The sequence below is a fragment of the Protopterus annectens genome, chromosome 11.part0, assembly GCF_019279795.1.
Source record: "Protopterus annectens isolate FY-2018-M chromosome 11.part0, PAN1.0, whole genome shotgun sequence".
NCBI lineage: Eukaryota > Metazoa > Chordata > Ceratodontiformes > Protopteridae > Protopterus > Protopterus annectens.
Window position 1 is genome coordinate 767,434,028 of NC_056745.1, and position 22,931 is coordinate 767,456,958.

At 39.8% G+C, this 22,931-nt stretch overlaps 1 protein-coding gene across 1 annotated transcript in view; it reads right to left on the reverse strand.

Moving 5' to 3' along the window:
• Positions 1–2,217: 2,217 nt before the first annotated feature.
• Positions 2,218–22,931, reverse strand: part of IPO8 (importin 8) — a 3,293,983-nt gene continuing 3,273,269 nt past the window's right edge. The window contains exon 25 of the mRNA XM_044088203.1: positions 2,218–6,866. Coding sequence (XP_043944138.1) covers positions 6,850–6,866 — 17 coding nt within the window. The 3' untranslated portion in view covers positions 2,218–6,849. The remainder of the gene's footprint in view (positions 6,867–22,931) is intronic.

The window sequence follows — 22,931 nt, forward strand, 5'->3', positions numbered from 1 at the left end:
CCCATTGTCTGAAACAATATGGTGCCGAAAAACGTAAACTCGGGAAGAGGTTGGGAGGGGGTGGATATTGAACAGGCAAACAGTCTTTTTGACATTTTGGACTGATCTCGATTTTGAGAGACTTTCCCTTTCTTTTGCAAACCGCCTTGCTATTGCTTTTTAAAATCCTGTTTGTTAGTACTTTGCCTGAATTGCTTTTTTGAAAAGGAGGCGGAGGTGGAAAGAAAAAAAATATTTTCCTTAAAAAAATAGGTTGGAACATCTGGGTCACTCGCTGAATCAACATTCTCCATTCATCAAATGTCTTAGGTACCTAAGCTGCAGAAAGGAAAAACACAATTTCTTTGTTCAAGGGAGAATTTAAAATTTCAGTTTTAACATCTTAAGGAAGATTTTAAAAACATAACCAAGCAAATCTTCTCAGGATTGATGACACAGAAGTAGCCACCCTTGTGTGACAGTATCAGTAGAGTCATAAGAACACCTTAAGGCATACTTAATTATATGAGAAGCAAAAACAAGAAGAATTCACAGAATTTTTCATTTCAGGAGAGGAAAGCTTAATAGTTAACTTTTTCATGATCTCAAAAGGAAGAAGTAAAAATTTTAACGTGAGCTTGGCAAGTTACAATTCTGAAAGTTAAACTTACAGCATAATAAAAGTTCTTCCAATGTTTGTCAAAAGCTTTCCCATCCTTGAAAAGAGAATGGGATTGGCATTTATCTAACAGAAGCAGTTTTGTATAAGGAAATCACTGCAAGGTCTGATTTCTGATTAGAAAATAATTATTTATGAGTCTGAGGTACCTTATATAACTTGCCAGATTTCATACGGGTAGGAAGTTAAATGTCATGGAAACTTCAAGCTGTCAAGAAAACATTTGCCAGTGCAGGTAAAACAGGAGGTAGACCTGCATGTTGACAAATATCCAGCTGTGACATATCACAATACTTTTGTTTGACAATATGAATATCAATAAAACATCTTTCATTTTAAATACAGTATCAGAAAAAGATAAATTTTCTGTAGGAAAATCTAAAGCCACACTTTCCTCAGACTAAGAATCTTCTGCTTGAGAAGAGAGCCAGGAAGCACAACCTTTCCCCAATAATCCCAGCTCTTCTGATTGAAAATCAGTGTCATAAATACAGAGGACTCCTTTTATTTTATCTGCAATGGAAAAAAAAGCACAGTAAAAGTAGAAATCAATTCCACAGCAAATACCACCAAGTCTTCCCTGTTTATAGAAATAGAGAATGAAGATGCTATATTTTTAACTTTTTGTTCTCTTTTCCTGGGAGAATTCATGTAAAAAGACTGATCTGGAGTGCTGGCACACTCTCCTATTGTTTGGGCTTCCTATCTGGGCAAAGTGGTATCCCAACACCAGTCCCTTCCTCCAAGAGGAACGAAGACTGGCCACAGCAGAGTCACCCATTGGTGGCTGAGGCAAAGAAAGAGCCAGCCTGACAACTTTTTTTTCTTCTTGCTAATGGCAGAAGGAAAAAAAAACAGAGTCCAGTAACTGCTCCAAAGGTTCGGCTGCAAAGGAAGCCTCGATGACAGTTTCAAAGCAGGCAAGAGTTGGTAAATTTAGTGCCAGGTAACAAAAATTACCTTGAGGCAAAACACTCTTATAGTCTCCAGAAGAACTAATTGTGTCCTTAACACATATGTTATATACAAAGAAAATATCTATAGTTTAGAAAACAAATTTAAACACACTAAGTCTCCACAAGCATTCACAATACTTAAAATCCCCTGTAACAGAAGGACAGTATAAACAAAAATAACTTCCTAGTATAAACATTAATTTCTCAGAAAAATAAACTACTGGAAGGTCTTCTCCATCAGGGCCCTTACCTACCAAGCCATGAAAGATTGCTGGCCAACTGACAATTTCACAAAGCCTGCCAAAGGAGTGCACTTCTGCTGCAAGAAACTGGTTCTCTGTCTTTAATATGGAGGTATGGCTCCTCACACAGCACATGGAGGGCACCCTTAAACTTTGAAATGTTGGCCATTTGGCAGGAATCTAATGTTGAACATTACATTTAATGCCAGATAAAAAAGCACAACATCTGAATCATCTTTGTTTTATTGTTAATTTCAATTTCAGGTATACTCTTCATGCTAAGGTTGCAAGTGACTGTAAAAAAATAAGATCATTTATTTATTTATTTTTTTAATTTAACAACCCACTTTTTTTTTTTTTCTTTATAATCACACCCTTGTAATAGCATCATGGCAGGTACTGGCTAATGATTTACATAAACATGCGAAGTGTCTCTCTAGAAAGTAAGAAACTAAGGACACATTTAGCAGAAAAATAGTGACACTGTGGGGTCAGTCATTCGCAACATCACAGAAAGCATTTTCAGCTCAAAGAAAAAAAAAATTGAAGGGCCTTAGTTATCAAATAAAATGCAAAAACAATACACTTGCAACAAAAACTGTATAACATGGTATTAAATATGGTAACAGGAATGTTATAATCAATTTCAAAGATTTGCTACTTGCATTTGCTTTAGAAAGTCAGCAATACATTTTAGCAGTGGTGGGGGTGGGTGGGGCTGCAGTAGAATATAAGCGTTTATAAAATACAGACTACCACAGTTATTTTTTCATTCCTTGTGTTGCTTAAGAAAAAACAAAGCATGCTATAGTGAAGTGACATTACTATGGGGATTTCAGTAAGTAATTCATGTTTCCTAAACACATACATTATCTTCTTTAAAAGAAACAATAGGAAATTTTACCTTATTAATGCCAACTGCGTTGATCATGCTGTATTTGGTGCTCTGATTAAGAACATTAAATGTCAGAAAATTAGTTCAGCTAAAAAAAGAACTGCAAAAAGCTGTTTTCATATTTTCCCACTTAATGTTTTTGTGATTCACTGCTCTAGGCAACCACAATACAGCCTGATGACAGTCAGGGATTTTAACTTAATTTACTGACTGCCAAGCAGGCATTATTGAATAAAGCATAAAAAGGCAAATCAAGGGCCTATTTCACACTTTTAAATACAGACGAACATGAAATTTATAGAACATTTTGGAGAGGGGGAGAGAGAAAGGATAATCATACAAAAAGTATGTTCTCTTGTTCAGATTGCAGCACATACCATACATTTTTATCCATCCTGCCCATAGAGGATTATGATTTGGTTTCTGATCGTTACCATAGAATTATGTGTTTGAGACATGGATGCCAAGAAAATCACCTCAACGGAGAAGATCAAGAGGTGAATCCTGGCATCCATGTCGAGAACACATAATGGACAGTTACGATCTGAAACCCAATAATAATTCTTTGTAATGCACAAAGCTTCATCTGCACCATGTTTTGCTTTATCCAATTTATTGCCAGTTGCCAAAGTAATGCAGTTGATTCATTAATTCAAGAAGTTGCATGACTAGGGAACTTTTTACTGAACCTATGCTGTGAATTGCTGAACAGTCGTACTTAAATGGTGACAGGGAGAAATGCATTTTTACATTTGACACAAACAATGATATAAGGTACATGTTGCATTTTCCAAAAGCTTGCCATTTTGTTCTCTTGTTTTGTTAATATATTTCAGTCTATTTGTGTTCAATGAGTGGGCTCTTTCTAACTGTCTTTTTGGTCTGTGGCTTCCATCATTTTTTTCTTTTTTCTTGTAACCATTTAGTGATCTGTTTCTTATGTTAAAGCCTTGACAGAGTCACTTTTTTTGCTGTGATTAGCTTGCATTGCTCCTGCTCATGCCAAGCATCCTTTCCAGGCCATCTAACATTTCCATTTATGATGAAGACTGCATCCAAGCAAAGCCTTATGCAGTAAAGTGGTGCTGGCTCAATTTACACAAAATATCATATTCTAATCTTAAAAATTACACAACGTTTACAATGTTTAAGACAGCAGTATAACAACTGCACAAGAACTCAGAATGTCTACTCTTTTCAGATACTGAACAAAGGTACCCTCCAACAACAAATTATAAGAACTGAACAGTATAAGCAGACAGAAAACAAGGGGGGCCACAGAGCATAACTCTTCACTGTCCCTGATTCTGAAGATTATATCTCATTTTGCCCCATATTTTGGTCTACCCCTCATAAAATTGATTTTCAGATAAATCACTGGGGATTACAGTCAGTCAATACTGACAGACATAATAATTTCATACCCATCTTGTCTGAAAATGCATGCTGATGCAAAACCTGTTGTTCTGTTAACTTTTAAGTGAATTAAGCAGATTTAGAAACGTCTCGTATTTTTTGGCCTTTGTCCCCATTATTTTCAATTTGCCCAGAATTATTCAGCAAAGAAGTTGAGAGGTATACCACTCAGTATGCTTCTTAGCTTAGAGGATGGGACAAAGTCATACATCTCAACTGCTCAGATTTTCGCAGAATGTCCAGAGTTCTGCCTCATATTCTTGTCTGTTCTTCATAAAATGTATGGTTTTCTAGCAAATCACAAGGACTGAGGTCACTAAATGATGACATACAATTGAGTTTTAGACTTCATATCCTTCACAAAATGCATAACACAAAGTCAACTATTCTAACAACTTTCTAGGTTTGTAACAGCAACAGTTCAAAAACACTCCCTAACTTTGGGTCTTTACCACCCCCCATTATTTTTAAATTTGTCTAGATTTCTTCCTCTTAGAGGTTGAGATGCATGACCAAAGTGTCCATACCTTCCCTGATCATGAGTCTTACTGAGAAATCTGAACAGTAGTACGAGAGAACAGGGAAGGGAAGCATAAGCTCACTTCAGGTCCTCTTTGAAATAACAGCCCAAAATCATGTTTTTCTTTAACATCTTTGCTACAAGGACTTGCTTAGCCTTCTGATAGGAAAAACATCAGTCCATTATATTTGGCAGTTTTGTCTAGTATCTGAGATGGATGAAGGTTGAAGATACAGACTGGTTGCATGATTGTCTAGTCTACCTATCTCTTCCTTGCAAGAACATTAGTGGAATAGAGACAAAGCAGCAATTGCAGAAAAAGACATCCAAAGATGGGAAAAGCTGACAATTCTCTTGTATGAAATAATAAAGACCTAACTATGACCTCGTCAACCCTGGATCAATTAGTCACCCAACAGTGGAATAGCCACTAAGCAGTACATCAATGATATAAGTGGAACAGCCATTAAGCAGTACGTCAGTGATATAAGTGGAATAGCCATTAAGCAGTACATCACTGATACAGCTGAGATCTAACCATGCATCAGTCACCACTACTAACAGGCTATTGAGGAGACAGGAAATGGGGCTCTACAAGAGAATCACAATAGCAACTAGGATGATGGCCTCCCATGACAGACTCTCACAAAAGAAGGATGAAACAGACTGGTCAAATCATTTTTGATGACAGGCGGGGGGTAAAAACAGAGAAAAATGATAAAACTGAAAACAAATAATATGAATTCACAACTGACAAAAATAAATATTTGTAACAACATTGCACAAAACTCTTACTAAGCATTGCAGTCAGTCCACAAAGTAGCAGGTTAAGAACTGAAAGGGGGGGGGGGGGGTTAACGCTAACCTTCCCTACAGTGAGTGCAGCTGACCATCAAAAGGAGTGTTCCTAGTCTGGAACTACTGCAGAGGAACCCAAACAGCTGTCACAAATTAGATTTACAGTATAATTTTACTGACCACGACTGCTTCAAGCATCAGATGAAAACAGTACTAACTACATGAACATTGCTTCACGTTGGACTTAACGTAGCTGTAAAACATGGTTATTATTGTTCCTTCTAAAAGACTTCAATTATGACGCTTAAAAAAATCACAACATAATAAAGGTAGGGGACTTCTCTGAATTTAACTAGCTCTCATTTCTTTAACACCTTATTACAAATGTATTCTTTTTATTTTAAAAGACTAAATATTTATTTTGGAAATTACAAAACATTAAAACTTGTGAGCGAAGACATTTCTGGATTAAGTGGCATAATGAAGCATTATTCTACTGCAGGTTCTAGTTATAACCCTCCATAAGGTCATATGACGTCATTATAATCACATCAGGAATCTAACAATTTCAGCATGGGCAAACTCATAACAGGGGAACATCACCAAAGTACAACACTTTGTATGTTGTGAACACAGAAGAACATGACCGAGTTTGCACATTAAAAAAAAAAAAGCAAGACCAAATGGATTCACCAACAGCACAAGTAAATCATTTGCTATTAAAGTGAAAATATCAGACATGGTTGGCATCATCATAAAGAGCTATCATATTCTTTGAAAAATAAAATATAATGGTAATAGTACAGGGGGATGTATGCTAAATATCTTCAAATAACTATAAGATCTGAGCACAATTAGTGAACATAAAGCACCAGTAATCGCATACATATCTAAGACCAGAATGAGGGACAGGCATTTGGCGTGCCTGTGCTATGTACAGTTCTCTGCAATACTTCAGTCTGAAAGAATGTCAGGCACCCAATATACAACAAAAGGCACTATTAGTCACATAAATCCTCACATTCCTTTTGGCAAAACCTGAGAAAGAACATGCTTCTGGAAACTTACTTTCACCTGGTGCCTCTGAAGCCTTTAGTATTCTTTCAGTCTAAACAATGAATGTGATTCTTTATCATGTCAGTTGGTAACAATGTTCAAGAGCATTATTAAACCCTACAGATGATGCACAGGTAGCAACAGAAGGAATAAAAACTTTCTGAAGTCAGCAATTGCTTTTACACAGAGTGATGAAGAGTGCTCCTGTGATACACTGACATTCAGGCTACTTGCTACCAGATGATTCTGTCCCCAAATTAAATGTAACTGCCACTCCTTTACTGTCAAAAATGTAGAGACACAGCTGTTCAATCTTTCTTGGAATCTGTATATGAAAAAAAAAAAACATTAAATACATTCTTACAGCCTGTTCAAAAAAGTATGTCATACTTGCCAAAACAAGTCTCAGAAAGGTTCACTTGAAGTATCACATTAAGAAGGTCGAAACAATCTTGACATACTTTAGTTTGCTTAAGTTTACATAACTCTTTATAGTATAATTACTTCTGAAGGCTTCAACCACCTCCTTCCTCCATACCCCTCCCAGAGTAACACCATGTCAGAAATCTCTCTCTCCTTAACCAGGGACTCTTACAACCATGGAAGGGAAACAACACATATACAACTGATCAGTTGCTCTAAGAGGGAGAGCTCTTTTCTGCAGTAATTAAATGATGAGATTTCCCCTTCTGCATTTTCAATTTTATTCATGCACTCAGGAGTATGTGCATCTCTTGTCAGCATACACCACAGTATGAAACCTCGGGTCAGGGGAGCATGCCCAGACTTTTATATCCCTCACTTTTATCCATATTCACTGAGCAAGTACATGTAGAACAAGAAACAACTAAAAAAACTAGAACAATATACAGATAGATTAATATATACCTCTCCAACTCAAACACAACTCCAAGTGAAGCTGCTAGATGAAATGGTTGTTCAAACACAAGATGACAGTGGAACAGTAACAAATAACCTGTGCAGAGTTCTCCTTTAGAGATCAACTAATGTTAAGTACGTAACAACCAATACAGGGAGATCCCTTCAGTGGGTTAACTTGTTTATTTCATTTTCTGACATCTTTTGACTGGAAGTGTTCAACTGAGCAAAAGCCCTTTTTCTGTGGAGGTCCAGGGTGAAAAGCTCCACCAAAGCATGTCAAATTAATAACAGACAAACAATAATGAAAATGTATAAAATATCCAAGTACCTATAAATTACTAAAATACATTAAGTAACACAGTTTATGTTTGTTAGAAGCAGTAGTAAGCCTATGTACACAATAAGTACAGTGAGGAGAAGCAAAATCCATGTTATTTTGAGACAAGAAATATCACAGAGCAGATAGTTGAAACAGTGAATCAGTTATTTACAAATTACACAGTATCATAATCAAGTCAGTGAAAAACAATGAATGAAAAAGAGATTTTTTTTTTGTAAACGATACTCTGTAGAGAGTCAGTGTCAGACAGTTAAGGCCAAACTGACAAAGAACTGAATCAGTATAGTGCAGGCAAATAAAGTTAGTGTTGTTAAAGACTGACTAGGAGTTAAAGTTACAAATTGAGTTATCAAGAAGATATTGTTTAAAAGCCTTTTTGAATTGATGTATTGTTGTTTTTCTGATTTCAGGGGAAAGCTTGTTTCAGTTTTGGGCAGGGAACTAGCTATATAAGTTTTGGCCAAATTTATTTTTGAGCTCCTTAGGGCTCCAGCTGGAGTATAAAGAGTGACCAGAGAGGAGATGCTAGGGCAGGTGGTAGATTTGTAGAGAACAGAATGAATGATAGTTAGGAGAGTAGTAGTTAATGGGGGAGATCAAGCCATTTTAAAGCAGAATGAAAGACAGTGATGTGAGTTTGGGGCTGATTAGGAGCAAACTGCAAATTTTGTTATAGGTGCTTTTAAGCTTGGCTCGTAGAGAAGTCTGTAGGTTATTTAAGATTTGTGAGCCATAGAGCAGGGTGGGGAGAAGATAAGCGTGAGCCAGTGTGACTCTAGAATCTTTGGTAAGGAACATTTTATTTCTATACAGTAGTCCTAGTTTTTGGTGGGTTTTCTTAATGCAATGGTGGACATAAGGTCAAATTTAAGTTGGTCATCGATGATGGCCCCTAGGAGTTTTGTATGGGGCTCTACATTGACTGTAGTGGTGTTAGAGAAGGTAGACTTACGGAGGGTGAGAGATTTGGGGAGGAATAGAAGAAATTTAGTTAAGTTGGTTGTTAGTGAGCCATTTTTCGATAGATTTGAAGGAATTTTGGGTGAGGGTGAGAAGATCAAAGATGGTATCAGCAGTAGAGATGATGGTAGAGTCGTCAGCATATTGTATGAGAGTAGAAAGAGGACAGGATGTAGAGAGGTGGTTTGTGAAAATGTTGAAAAGCAGGGGTCCAAGGATAGATCCTTGAGGGACTCCCATTTGAATGAGTAGGAAGGGAGATAGAGCGGAAAGTCATTTTACAGATTGTTACCATTTGGAGAGGTAGCTGGAGAATCAGGTGATGGAAGAGGGAGAAAGGGTGAGATCAGATAATATGGAGAGGAGGATGAGGGAGACAGTGTTGAAGGCTTTAAAGAGGTTGAGGAAGAGGCAGCAGACCGATGTATTGTTATTTTTAGCAAGGGAGATGGAGTGGGACAAGGAAATGAGGGCCAAACAAGTACGGTGGTTTGGACGAAATCCAGAAAAATAACGAAAATTCTCAAGCAGTAAAATGACACCTTCCAGGAGGTCACAGTCAGGAAAAAAGTGAACAGGTAGAAGCTTAAAATGATGATTTTTCTAAACAAAGTACCAAAAGAGTGACGCCTGGAAAATGGTTGGTGAAACTATAAAGGGGCTACCACTAGAAACAATACAAATATTTGCAATGGAAACATTCTTGAAACAAATACTGGAAACTGTTACACCTCTGATTGAAAATTGCTGCTATGAAAAGCCACTCTAAGTAGGGCAAGTTACACCCAATGGTTAAAACACAGTGCAGTTGCCAATCCACTTGGTCAGGATTTGCAACTTAAACCCACTCTCCCTGGAATAAAGGAGACAAATGGGACAGTTTGTCAGTCTTCCTGAAGGCATGCACTCTCTTCAGGTAAAACATGAGTTAGCAGTGCACATTTAGGTGTCAAATGCCCTTTTCTCCCTACTTTATGTATCACATATAAAGAGGGAATTGAATGGACTGGTTTGAGAACAATTCCGACACAATTTTAAGGAGGAAATGTATGCTAATCCTAACAGGTACTCAAGCCTTTTGAAAGACTAAATACTTTCTATACAAATAAACATTTAAAACTCAGAGAGCCTGCGATGACTGCTACCAAGAAAAGCTTTTTCCAAGGCAAATGAATGTATAGGCTCTAACAGAAGATGGGCAAAGTTATCAATAATAGGTGGGTGATGATGCGTTATCAATAATACGTGGGTGATGATCTAGAACTCCCCCGTAAGGAACTGCACAACCATAAACAACTGGTGATGCTCCATATGCTCCTGCTCTCCACCAGATCATAAAAAGAGTCAGAAATTTTAGAGATAAACAATCAAAATAAATACTAAAAATGTGCAATATTGTTGCATTTGGTAAACAATCCCTCAATCACACTTACAGTATAAACAACATTCCACACCAAAATGAAGATGCTATGAGAGACCTTGGAACATCGGTAGACAATTTCCTCTCCTTTTATACTGCAACAGCTGTTAAGAAATCCTTCAGTCCATCACAGCTGATCACAAACGGTATCTCCTCTACACCCAAAGAGGTTCTTACTACTCAATATTCCATGCTGATTAGGTCCATCATAGAACTGAATACCCTTTTTGGGATGTATATTACTAGACATATCAGACAGTGGGACAGACCCCACAGGTTCCTAACAAAAAATGCCATAAGCCTAAAAGACCTCAGCTACCAGGAAGGGCTGGAGGCTCTGTACCTGTATTCAGTGTCTTACAGACTCCTTAGGTATCTGACAGTCCAAGACCTCTCATGTCTCCAAAAATCAAACAGTCCAGCGGACACAAGGACAAGATCTAAAGCTGCTTCAGCATATGAACAAATCACAGTGGAGAGGGAGAGAGATTTGACATGAATGACTAGCCCTACTGCAGGCAAGCTTCCACTCCAAATCAAGCAATGTGACACACTAGCTTCCTTTAAAAAAGGGATAGACTTTTTAATAGGTATTCACAAATTCACCCCTGGCATGAATGGTCTATCCCTCCTCAAAAAAAGAAATACATTCTAAGGGAGGGTACTGGCAAGGTGTAAATGTCTACATAGCTAAGTTGCCTTGTATGCTGTATGATTCAATGATGATCTGGAATAACAAAGAATCAAATGGATGAAGTGTCTGAAATATATAAGAATAATATGTAAACTGATCAAATGAGGTGCCATAATCATTTCTCTCCACCCAGATGGAGAAGCTCTTCTACTTGGCTAAATTACTACAATGCATGGAAGGCTTCTTGGTGGTTGCAATTACCATCAAGACTCCTGCTGGAAGGTATAGCTAGAGAAAAATGATCTAAACTCAACATGTAGGGAGATTCTTTCGCATGTATTGGGATTCTTTCCAACACTGCCAGTGAACTGCCAACATGAAATCATACCTTTCACTGTTATCACAGGACAAAGGAGGATAATCTCTCACCCTTCTCCCCATGTCTGCAAGGAGTTTTCTCCCACCTTCCAAAAACATGATTACACTCAACTGCTAATGCTGTGCTCTCTTTTGCCCTTGTGTCCTGTATAGTGGCTAACAAAGGACTGAGGACTGGATCTTCCCATCCATGGGAGAGAGAGACTACAGTCATCATCAATTTATGTTGAAAAGGTCAAATTACAGGGCCCCCCTCACCTGCATACACACTTAGAAGATGCTAATCTGACAGGATCTTGAATCCATGCCTCCAGAAGAGGGCAAAGGTTAGGGTTCACAGAATCTTTCAGCTCATTCACTTCTTCCAGAATGTAAGTGACCATAAAAGTGATGTCTCGTCTACAGTCCACTGCCTGATGCATATCACTTCTCTGCAGGAGGAAGATACAAACACACACTGCTCTACTTCTCTGCATACCACACAATGAAACTGCTGTGAGAATTTGGTCTCAAGTCATCCTCAAAGCTTTGAAGGCAAGAACCACTGCCCACAGCTCCAGCTAAAAGCTGTGGTGCTTCACTCTCTTAGAAGGGCCATTTCCTCTGAACCTTGGAGGAGCTTAAGTAGGCTCCCCAGTCTGCTAGCACAGCATCTGTCATAACATTTGATGACTTCTGCTGCTGGAAGGGTAGGCCAAAAATGAGACTACTGGAAGTGGTGAACCACTTCACAAACTACTGACAAGGGTCTAACACCAACCATGAAGAAGTGGCGACTCTGAAGCTACTGGTTAACACCAAGTTCGGAATCTGCAGGAGGATATAAGCATGGCACCTTCCACGGCATCCTTAGTCAAACTACCAAAGTCATAATCTCTTGAACCCTCACTCTTGAAAGAAATGACCGACAATCAAAATGTCCATTCCTGCCCAGCTGCAGTGAAGACAATCCTCTAGTCTGCATTCAGACAAGACTTCCCCAATGTTTGTAAACAACAATGGATACCACCGTAGTGCAAACAGGAATGAGTCAGCCATGTAAGGAATATATGGAGGTACCTATCCTGCTAGGCCTTTTCACCACAGGCAACACCACTTTAAATACTCTGCATACAGAACAGAGACCAAATGCTAGCATTTTATATCAAGACTAGTACCCACCCACAGCATACCAAAGAAACATCTGTGCAGACCCAAACAATGATGTACCAAAAGGCATCTATCATGTCCCACAACACAATCCAAATGTCCTGCAGCAGGAGGGGCATGTAACCCTGAAAAGTGGCCATCTGGAACTTAACTAATGCATGAAGGATAAGATGAGAATTTCCTTTTACTTTAGGAGACAAGATGTGGAAATAAACTTCCTGGTCTGCTTTGGAAAAATGATAGCATCTATAGCCCCTTGAAGAGTATAGTCTGGATCTGTCCAGAAATGCTCTATATGAAAGACTTGCACCGTAAGTGAAACCCTTTCTAGGAAGTACTTAAGAACTACTACAACTAATCAAAAATTGAAGTCACCCTACTGGGTGACTTGGTTGGAACAGCTTGGAAAAGCAGGACTTCCCTATGCTGGAAGGCTTACAAAGACACCCTTTCAAAGTAATCAGAGTCAGCTCTTCTGACAAGTTGCAAAAGTACCACTTCTACAAGGGAAGATTCAGGATGGCCTACAAGGACTCATCTTAAAGGGGGGGAGCAGCCTTTATTTTATTTTACTTTTATTTCTAGTACCACTTCTACAAGAGGAGATTCAGGATGGCCTACAAGGACTCATCTTAAAGGGGGGGTGGAGCAGCCTTTATTTTATTTTACTTTTATTTCTATTTGAACTTGGTATGGGTAAACACAGACAGAGTAAAATAACAATGTTACAAATATATGTGTTAGTATACACGCAAATATATACATTATATAATAATCTGATTACATTATAAAAATATTTACAATAAATTGTTAGAATACATAATAAAACAAAGAAACATAGACCACAAAGTCAAATTGTACAGAAGGAACAGATCGTTTTACTGAAGAGGCTGTTAAAGCAGAACTAGACAGCAGAAATGTTAACCTTTGTCTTTAAATCATTTTACATGCACAGTCATTATGAAGTTGCTCAGAAGAAGCTATTATGAACTCCTTTAGGCTTTCCGTACCTCTTAAATCAGGAGGAAGATTATTCCAGAGAGCAGATCCAAAATTTGAAAAGGCCCTTTCAACTATAACTGTTATAAAAGATAGTCTGTAAGTGTTCACGTTGTGAATTTCTTATGGAGAAGATAGGCCCTCTAACAGGGAGAAGTTTTTTTTTCCCTCAGAGGACAGCAATATCATTAATTTAATATTTTAAATATTAATTTTTTGCATAAATATGTGGATCTGTCAGTAAATGGCAGAAGAGAGAGGTGAATGTGATAGTAAGCAAGAAGGTTGAATCTGCAGATTTTGTTTTCAGTGGTCTACAGTCTCTTTGTGTTGTAGGAAGAATGGCAGGTCAGGAGAGGCAGACCATATTAGAGTTTAGGGAGAAGAATATTTTTACCCAATCTTTGCTATAGGAGATATGTGGGAAAGGACTATTTACATTATTACCTGTGTGGGTGGAGAAGGTAAGAGAACTGTCAACTGTAAGACATAACTATTTGTTTTTAGTGACTGGGGGTATGAAGTTATTTCTGCTGCCTGATATAGTAATTGTAGACAATGAAGGTATTTATGAGGGAATGAAAATAGCATTAAATTTTTTTTATCGTGCATCAATAAATTAATAAAAGAGGCCCATTGGCATAGAATGGAGAAGAACAGTTGCAGCAGGGATTGTAGGTTGAAAGAGCATGTATTAGCTTGAAGTAGATGAATGTTACTAGTATACAGAAAAAGTTTCGAGTGTAAATCACGAGGTAGGTCACTGATGAGTAAGGGAGAAGAATAAGGGGCTAAGACTATGCCTTTCAGTATCCTGTGTTAAATGCACCAACTGTGAATAGATGATTATTAGAGTGAACCTGAAATGTTGTGAACTCGGTGTTTACTTTGGAACCATTTAATGATATTGTGGCCAAAGTTTAGCAAGCTTATTATGCATAATACTGTGATTAAACACTTCAAATACTTAAGTCATATTTATAAAAACACCTGCAATAGCATGACCCCCTTGATGTTACAGTATACAGAGTTGGTAGCAGAGGCTGTAGTGACAAAAGCATTTTTGAATCCATGCTATTTATCTGATAGAACACCAAAACGTGCTTAAGTAGTTGATTGTAAAGAAAACTTTCAAATATTTTTGCAAGAGGGAAGAGAGTAGAGAAAGGTCACAGGTCCTTGTGGGTTTTTAGGTGACAGTACTTTGAGAAAAGGAATGACGATGGAATGCTTTAAACCTGAAGGAAGTATACCAGTAGTAACGGATAAGTTGCAGATATATGTAAAAGATTTAGCAAACTAGTTAGCACCTTCAATAAGAAAAGTACCGTTGAGCTTTGACTGTTTATGTTTTTTTTTTTAGTAATTTGTTACATTTAGAGAGATTTCACTAAAGTGGAAGGTACTTGCATATTCAGCAAGAGGGTAGAGTGGAGTTGGAGGAGGACTATTTTGTGAGGTTTGGAGACTGTTGGAGTGACTTGAATGAGTTTGTGGTTTCCAAGACGGAGGAATGGAGGAAGGATTTGTAATCTTATATAGAGTTAATGTCATTACATCCATTAGCTATATGGTGGGAGTGGCAGTTGTTAGAAATGTGGATAAATAATTGCTTAAGATATTTCTAAAATTGTTTAGAATAATTGTTTGCTATGCAAATACAAGGATTTGGCAGAATTAGTAGCTATTCTAGTATGTTACTTTAAGATGAGGCAATTTTGAAGTAGATTTAAGTTATTCTGGTTTTGTTTCCATGTACCTCAGGCAACATCCATTTGCTTCAAGAGTTTCTTAGGATCCCTTGAAAGCCAAGGGCAGACGTGTCCCCTAAGTCTTTTATGTACACAAGGGAATAGAGTGTCCAGAAAGAAGACAGTGTTTTGATGCACAAAGACAAAGCTACTGTAAGATCCTTAATTAGGTATATAGGTGACCAATCTATGTGACTAAGGTGGTGAATGAAGATGGAAAATATATGCTCAGGGAAGAATCATCCCAGAGCAATCTGAAAAGGAGGTTTTACAGACTTAACTGACCAAGAGGAGCGTATTGTTCAATGGTCACTTACAGAATTCAGCAGGATGGCAATATTAGTGCAGCAGTGTCTGACATTATGAGATCTAATGAAGTATGTTTGCCAGAATGTAAATTAGGTCTGTTTGGATGTTTTAATAGTTGTTCTAGATTGATCTGTATGAGTATTTTATTCAGTTCTTTAGACTCAGAGCCCAATGTATCCACATCAATTTTACCCATATGTAAGCGTTTTTATTTCATCCTTTAGGAAATACTTCTCACAAGATATTTGCGCTAAAGGAAGAACAGGGAGGTAGCAAATAAAGACTGAAATATTACAGAGAGTATGACCACCCAAAGTGCTACTGGCAAGTATCCAGTTAGGGTGTTTGTCATTTGTTTGAGTAGAGTTAGTGAATTTAAATAGGAGTTGTTTTTGATTAGTAGCATTACTCCACTACCACCTCTGGTTCATTGACATAAATGATTTTGTAATTTCAGTGTACATAGCTGAAGGGGGCAAAAGCCTCCTCCAGCCAGATTTCAGTAATAGCTAGGATATAAGGATTTTCACTAATAATCCATGCTTCGACAGTAGCCCATTTATTGTTAAAGCTGCATGACTTTATGCACCATATTTAGTACAAGTCTGGTTCCTGTCAGGCAGAAAAAAACTCATAACATTTTTTTTGGTTTTGCAGTTCATTTCTGCCTCTGGGGCGGCATCATAGACAGTCTTTGCTGCATGAATCCTGGAAAGGCCCTTTGGATTTTTTAAACCATAGTCTCACACTTCTCTGGTTCCTGGAGTAGGGCCTCTGAGGAGTTGGGAAACATACGCTTGGCGCAGAAAGGGTCTTGCCATCCTTTTCACATCTGGCTAAAGTGTCTTTAACCTTGGAACCAAAAATCCGTCAAAAGGAGTGTTGATGAATGACACTTTGAATGGCTCTGCAAAATCGCACAAGCGCATCCAGGAATGCCTTCTAATGGCTATGCCTGAACCTGCTGCTCTGAAAGCCCCTTCAGCTGCATGAGCAATCAGCCTCATGGATGAGTTAGAAATTGCATCAAGGGTTGCGAGCTGAGAGGTAACTTTGGCCCATACACCTTCAGCCACTGCTCCTTTGAAGGAATTTAAGAGCTCCTTGATCAGATCCCTCTGTAGTCTTGTAAAGTGCACCATATAATTCAAGGACCTGAAAGCAAGGGTTGTTGAAGCATAAACGAGCTTCCCAAATCTATCCAAAGTCCTAGACTCCTTGTTAGGAGGATGGATATTCAGACTTTCCTCAGCAAGTTCCCTTTTTTTGGTCATCTCTATCACCATGGTGCCAACGTGTATTCCTTTGGACCAGACAGACTCATCCTTAGGGGCTGATAAGATACTATCAGGCCTTTTGGGGATCGGCTCAAAGGCATCAGGCATCTTCCACACGCACTGAGCGATCAATTTAATGAGATCGTCAGTAGGCAGAGAGATCCAAGAAGTAGAGGGGTGAGCACAAAAAGCCTCCAGGTATACTGACTCCTACGAGGAAGGTTGGCTGGAGGACCAGCCACCCCTCTGTTTCAGGATTTCTAAGATGTCCCTGAAGGAAACATCATCAAGGGGTGACGTGGGGAAACCTTCCCCTTCATCAAAATCAGTATCTTCAGTGAAAGACTCCTCCAGGGAGTCTAACTGCTTCCTCTTGCACTTCTTCTTTGCAGGAACTTCCTTGAGGGGGATGATCTGGGGAGGTATCTGAAGAGGAAACCAACAAAGTGAGTGCAACCTGGGACCTTGGTGCTCTCTATCCCGGGGATGAGAAGGATGGTAGCTTAGGTAGAGGGGATGTAGACAGTTGTCCCGACAGGGATGGCAAAGACTGAGAGTCCCCAATGGGTAAGGCCTTCTCCATGATTCAGAAGTCCGGCCCCCCTGTAGAGGGATGGGAGCCTGGAATTGAAATAGACTCTCCTTCGAAACCGGAGTCACACCCTGCACTGAGGAGGTGGCCCCTGAAACAGAAGCTTGGATTGATGCTACAAAGGTGAAAGCACCAAGGGACATGGATGGCTCTGAAACTAAGGGAACTGATCCATGCACTTCAGACCCAACCAGTGGGCTCTGACCCCGGGAGACGTCCGGTACTGAAAACTCATAGGAGCTCAAGGCAGCTCTCAGAACCGGAGGAGAGGATGCTACCGGAACCAAGACAGTCAACACTGGGAGTGTCAGAACAGGGGGGCTCCAAAGACTCAACAATAGTTGCAGGAAGAGGAATTTGAGTGGGGTGCCGTAGATTAGCTGGTTCCAACACCAGTGTGGCTAGCTATGAGAGGAGAGGGCAGACAGAGAGAAGATTAAGGAACAAAATTAAGCAAAAATATGAAGAGATAAGAATTTTTAATAGAAATAAACTTGCTCAGAATCAGCCAAGGCTCGAGAGGAGGACAAACAAGTCTGACCTACGAAGCGGCAAACAAGATCTGTGGTAATTTTTTTTCAGGAGCATTATGGGTAGAGCCTAGCTCAAGAGTTTGGAAGGCGCAAGCTGGAATAAATGGCTAAGTCTGTTCCGAGGCTCAGAACCGAGCCCACTTTCAAGGACTGAGTGAAGACTGACAACATCAGATCAACTGTTTATTTATAACATATGTTGTGTCTTTCGGCTTTTCCCAGTTAGGGGTCGCCACAGTGGAACTCCGGTCTGCTAATGATTGGCAGTCGATTTTTACATGCAGAGTTGCCAGCCCTGACACACAACCTTCAATGAAGGTACGCCCATTCACCCATGTCTCCACGCAGAAGATGCTCTAGCTGAGAATCGAACCAGACAGTGTCTTACTGTGAGGCAACAACACTACTGCAGCACCACCACCGCAGTACTACACTTAATAGAAATAGGTGTGGCAAGTTTAGATGAAAAAAGGTCATGAGTGAGGAAAGGGGAGATAGAGGGAGACTGAAGAAAAATGTCAGTGTGATTAATGAAATATGGGGGGGACTGGTAGATAGTTAAGAGGTGGAGTAGAAGAAGGCAGCTAGAAAAAAAGTGGGGATACTAATAAAAGTAAACAGAGGCATATCTCATTTGGTCACATTGTAGAGAGTGTGTTATTTATTTATATACATAGACAGAAGGACAAGCCATAATAATGGATATGTGGAGAAGGGAAAAAGTGAGCAAATGAATGCACTGATTAAGAGACAATGCCTTAACCACCTTGGGCATAAAAGCAGGATTAGTAGTAAAAGACACCCTGTCCTTATGAAAAAACAAAAAAGGAGGAATAGCCATAAAGACTTGCAGCTCAGACACCCATATGGCAGAGGCAAGGGTCAAAAGAAGAACAGTCTTCCAAGAGCAATGCTGTAAGGAACCTGACGCTGCAAGCTCAAAAGAAGCCTGAGTTAATTTTTCCAAAACAAAATTAAGGTCCAAGAAAGGAGGAACAGGCCTTCTGGGGGGGCCAAATCTGAAGGATGCCTTTAAGAAACTGTTTGGTCTCAAATCTAGAAGCCAAAGATGGAGTCAAAGGCAAACAAGAAGAAATAGCTGACAGGTTGGCTTTAACAGAAGAATGTGCCAACCCAGCATTCAGCAATTCACAAAAATAAGAGAGAACCAAAGGTACACCTACAGTAAGTGGATCCAGGTTAAAAGAAAGACACCAGACAAAAAAACTTCTTCCATTTGGACAAATAAGATTTTCTAGTAGTGGGTTTCCTGGTCTCATGCAGTACCCCAAAGCACGTCCTCAGAAAAAAAATGGTGTTTAAACAGGATCAAAACACTGACACCCACAATGTCAGTTGAAAAGTGGACAAGTGGGGATGAATAAGAGATCCGTTGTCTTATGTGAGTAGGTCCATCCTGTGAGGTAACTTGTTAGGATTCCTCTTTGCTAAATGCAGAAAAAGCGGGAACCAATGCTGTCTTGAACAGGACTTCACGACCTTTGGAATGAGAGGATGGGGAGGAAAAGCAAAAAGCACATCCCCTTCCAAGTCAGAGGACATGGGACTCTGATGCAAAAGACAGGAAGCTGTCTGTTTAGAAGGAAGGCAAACAGATAAATATGAGGAGTAACCCACTTGTGGGATATGTCTAGAAACACAAACCTGTGAAGCATCCTCTCATAGGCTTGTGTTATGGACCTGCTCAGGGAATTTTAAGACTATGTTCTGATCTGAGGGAATATAAACTGCCTGAAGGGTCACCTGATAATGGACAGCTAGATCCCAAACATGAAGAGCTAGTCTGCACAAAAAATAAGACATGGTCTCCCCCTTGCTTGTTGATATACCACATTACTGTGGTATCATCTGTGAGAATCCTGAGGGGCCCTGCCCTGGATGGAAAAGAAAATAAAAGGGTTGAAGATCCAGAAAAAGAGCTCTCATCTCTTTGACGCTGATGTGGTATTTCTTTTGTCGAAGAAACCAAAGGTCTTGCACCTTCAGTTGACCGAAAGGGACCCCAATCCCACATCTGAGGCATCTGTTCAGAGATCCTGACACAGGACTGGAGGTTGAAAAGTCAGCCCCTGGGCTGAGACAACTGCTGAATCCACCAATGAAGTTCCAGCTTGAGACATGGAAGAAGAGGTACTAGAAATTCTAAAGGATGAGAATGTTGAAGCTGACTTTAGAAACCAATGGCACTTTCTCATATGATGTTTGGCCAGAGGAAGCATGGGAATGGTGGAAGCCATGTAACCCAGAGCCCTGAGAAACTCCCTGGCTGTAACTGAAGCCAGAGGAAGAAGGGATTGAGAGAAAGCAATCAGAGTTAACGTCTTTGGAGGAGGCAGAGATGCCAAAACTGGAACAGTCTGAAGCATGCACCCTAGAAAAACATGATCCTGAGAAAGGAGTCAGGAACAATTTTTGGAAGTTTACAGTACACCCCAAGCTTTGTAGAAGGCAGATAGCAAAATGTAGATGCTGAATTTAAATCTCTGCAGAAGAGGCCTGAATGAGCAGGTAATCCAGGTAAGGGAAGATCTATATTCCTCTCAATTTGCAGAAAGTAATCACAGAAGCAAGGCATTTGGTGAAGACCCTTGGGGCAGTAGAGAGGCCAAAGCACAAAGTAGAGAACTGAAAATGACAGGAAGCAACAGAGAAATGCAAAAACTTCCTGAAAAGGGAATGAATAGAAATATGAAGATAAGCATCCTTGAGATCCAGGGAGACTAGAAAAGCCAGTGGAAGCAGAAGAAGAAACAATGTTTGAAGGGATAGCATCTGAAAGGAAGGAGCCTTAGGAAAGGTGTTTAGCTGATAGAGATCCAGAATGGGTTTCCAGGTGCCTTCTTTCCTGGGGACCAGGAATACTCTGGAGTAAAACCCCTTTCCCCTCTGTGGAGTTGGAACTTCTTGAATAGTTCCTTGAGCCAACAAGACCTTGAAGTACCTCTGGTAAAAAGGGCAGTTGTTCTGGAGGAGGCTGATGAATGCCTAAAAAAAAGGGGGGGGGTTCAAACCATGAAATACCACTGATGAGTGACCTTTAACCATACAGGAAGGGATAGGGAAAGATGCAGAAAAAGAGGAATGTGACTGAGAAGGGCAGGGCAAGGATAGTCAGACAGCACCTGGTTTGTCAGGAAAAGTATGTTTCTAGGTAGGAGTTGTTTGGGTAGCCTTAGCAGAAGGAGCCCTTCTATCACCTTTTTGCCTCTGGGGGAGGGCAAGACTGTCTATGAACAAAATCAGGCTTGTTAGGCTAATTCCTTTGAAATTTGGGAACAGGTGAAACAAAAATGTGCTTCAAATCCTGCAAAGCCTTACTCTTTTCTTGCAGGGACTTAAACAACTCAGCAGCAGCACCAACTAAATGCTTATTATCCAGAACAGAATCCATCAATTTAGCCTTGATATCATCAGGCGAAGGCTGAAGTCAGAGCCAGGAATATCTCCTAAATAAGAACCAGGAGCAGCAGCCCTAGATGAGGCATCAGCTGCATCATAGCTGTATTTAATGGAATGCCAAGCAACCTGAGATGAAGTCCCTAGTATAGAAAAAGCTGAGGCCTTCCCGTCAAAATGAGGAATACCTGAAAAATACCTGACAGACCTGTGACAGAAGAACTAAAACACATCTGGTCATATATCTCTGACAGTTCACAGCTCTAAAGGCCAAGGTAGCAGAAGTATACACTTTCTTACCTAGCCTCTCCATAGTTCTGCTGTCCTTGTCAGAGGGGAAGCAACTTTTCAGAAGGCAGCAAAATTTAGATTTATCAGAGGCAACAGACACCAGAGAAGGGTCATTAGAGGTGCACTTATAAAGCAACTTGGAATCATCAGGCACTTTATAAAACCTATCATGTTTTTGGAGGGCAGGGGGCTAGGAATCAGGAGCCTGAGAAGCAGTGGAAAAGGCATCCAACAAAGCAACAAGAACAAGAGGAACAGCAGATGGCCTTAGAGATTCCATCTGCATTAGCTCATACTACCTCTTCTGAACATCAGATACGTGAGCACAATCCCACTTAAAAAATTCCATCATTCTGGAAATAGTGTCACCAAAAGAAATTTCTTCAAAAGGAATCAGGACAGAAAGACTCTTCTTCCTCAGAACCATAATCTAAGGAAGAAGGAATCTGAGAAGAACAAGTCAGGGATTCTTCATCAGAATCTGAATCATCAGAGGAATCTTGCTCTCTAGGCCTCTTAAGAGGGGTATAAGACCAAAAAGGAGCAGGAACAGACACAGGCTCGAAGGGGGCTGAGTTAAGGCTTGAAGAATAAATGTAAGGTCCCAAGAAGGGATAGGGTCCTTAATAGGAGGCTGAAGCAGCAAAGTGCCTGTAAGAAAGGCTTTGCACAACTTCAAGGATGCTAGAGAAGAATTCTTTTCGCCCAAGTGAAAATTTGATATTGCAGCCAGTTGTACTTTAACTGTCGAATACCTAGCCCCATTATTGAAAATGGAAGCTAGGAAATCAAGAATAGCTAGAATGAGAGCTGAAGACTTGCTCTTATAAATCTTCCCAGTAGAGGCTTTCTGGAATGACATAAGAATGTGGCAAACAGGAGAAGAAAGCCTGGAGTTTTTAGCCTTTACTGGAAGCAGAGAAACCATGTGGTCAGATTCAGAGGTTTCATGCCTGGGAAAGGCAAACCAGACTGGTGAGACAGAAGATCCTGAACTAGGTGAGGCCACAAGAAGGGAAACCACACTTGAAGAGGGCATAATGGGGCAACGAGGATAACCTTGCTCTCCCACTGTAATGCTTTCTGAATAAATATGGAAATGAGAAGAGATGGAGGGAAGGCATATAGTAGATTGGATGGCCAGTCATGAACTAGACAGTCTCTTGGTGTCTGCCCCTCTAGGATATCAGGTCAAAATACCTGCTGCATTTGGTATTGAGGAGAAAAACAAATAGGTCACAGCATGGCTGGCTCCATTGGCAAAATATCATTTCTGGCACTGACCGATTGAGCCCACTCATGAAGGAAGTAAGATGGTCCTGCTCAGTTTGTCTGATAGCACTTTGATTTTCCCTGGAATATGTGTTGCCAAGAAAAAGTGGTCAGAAGAAATCACCTATTGCCAAACACTCTCATTGCCTCGAGATATAGTGGGTAGGATCAGGTTTCTCCACGTCT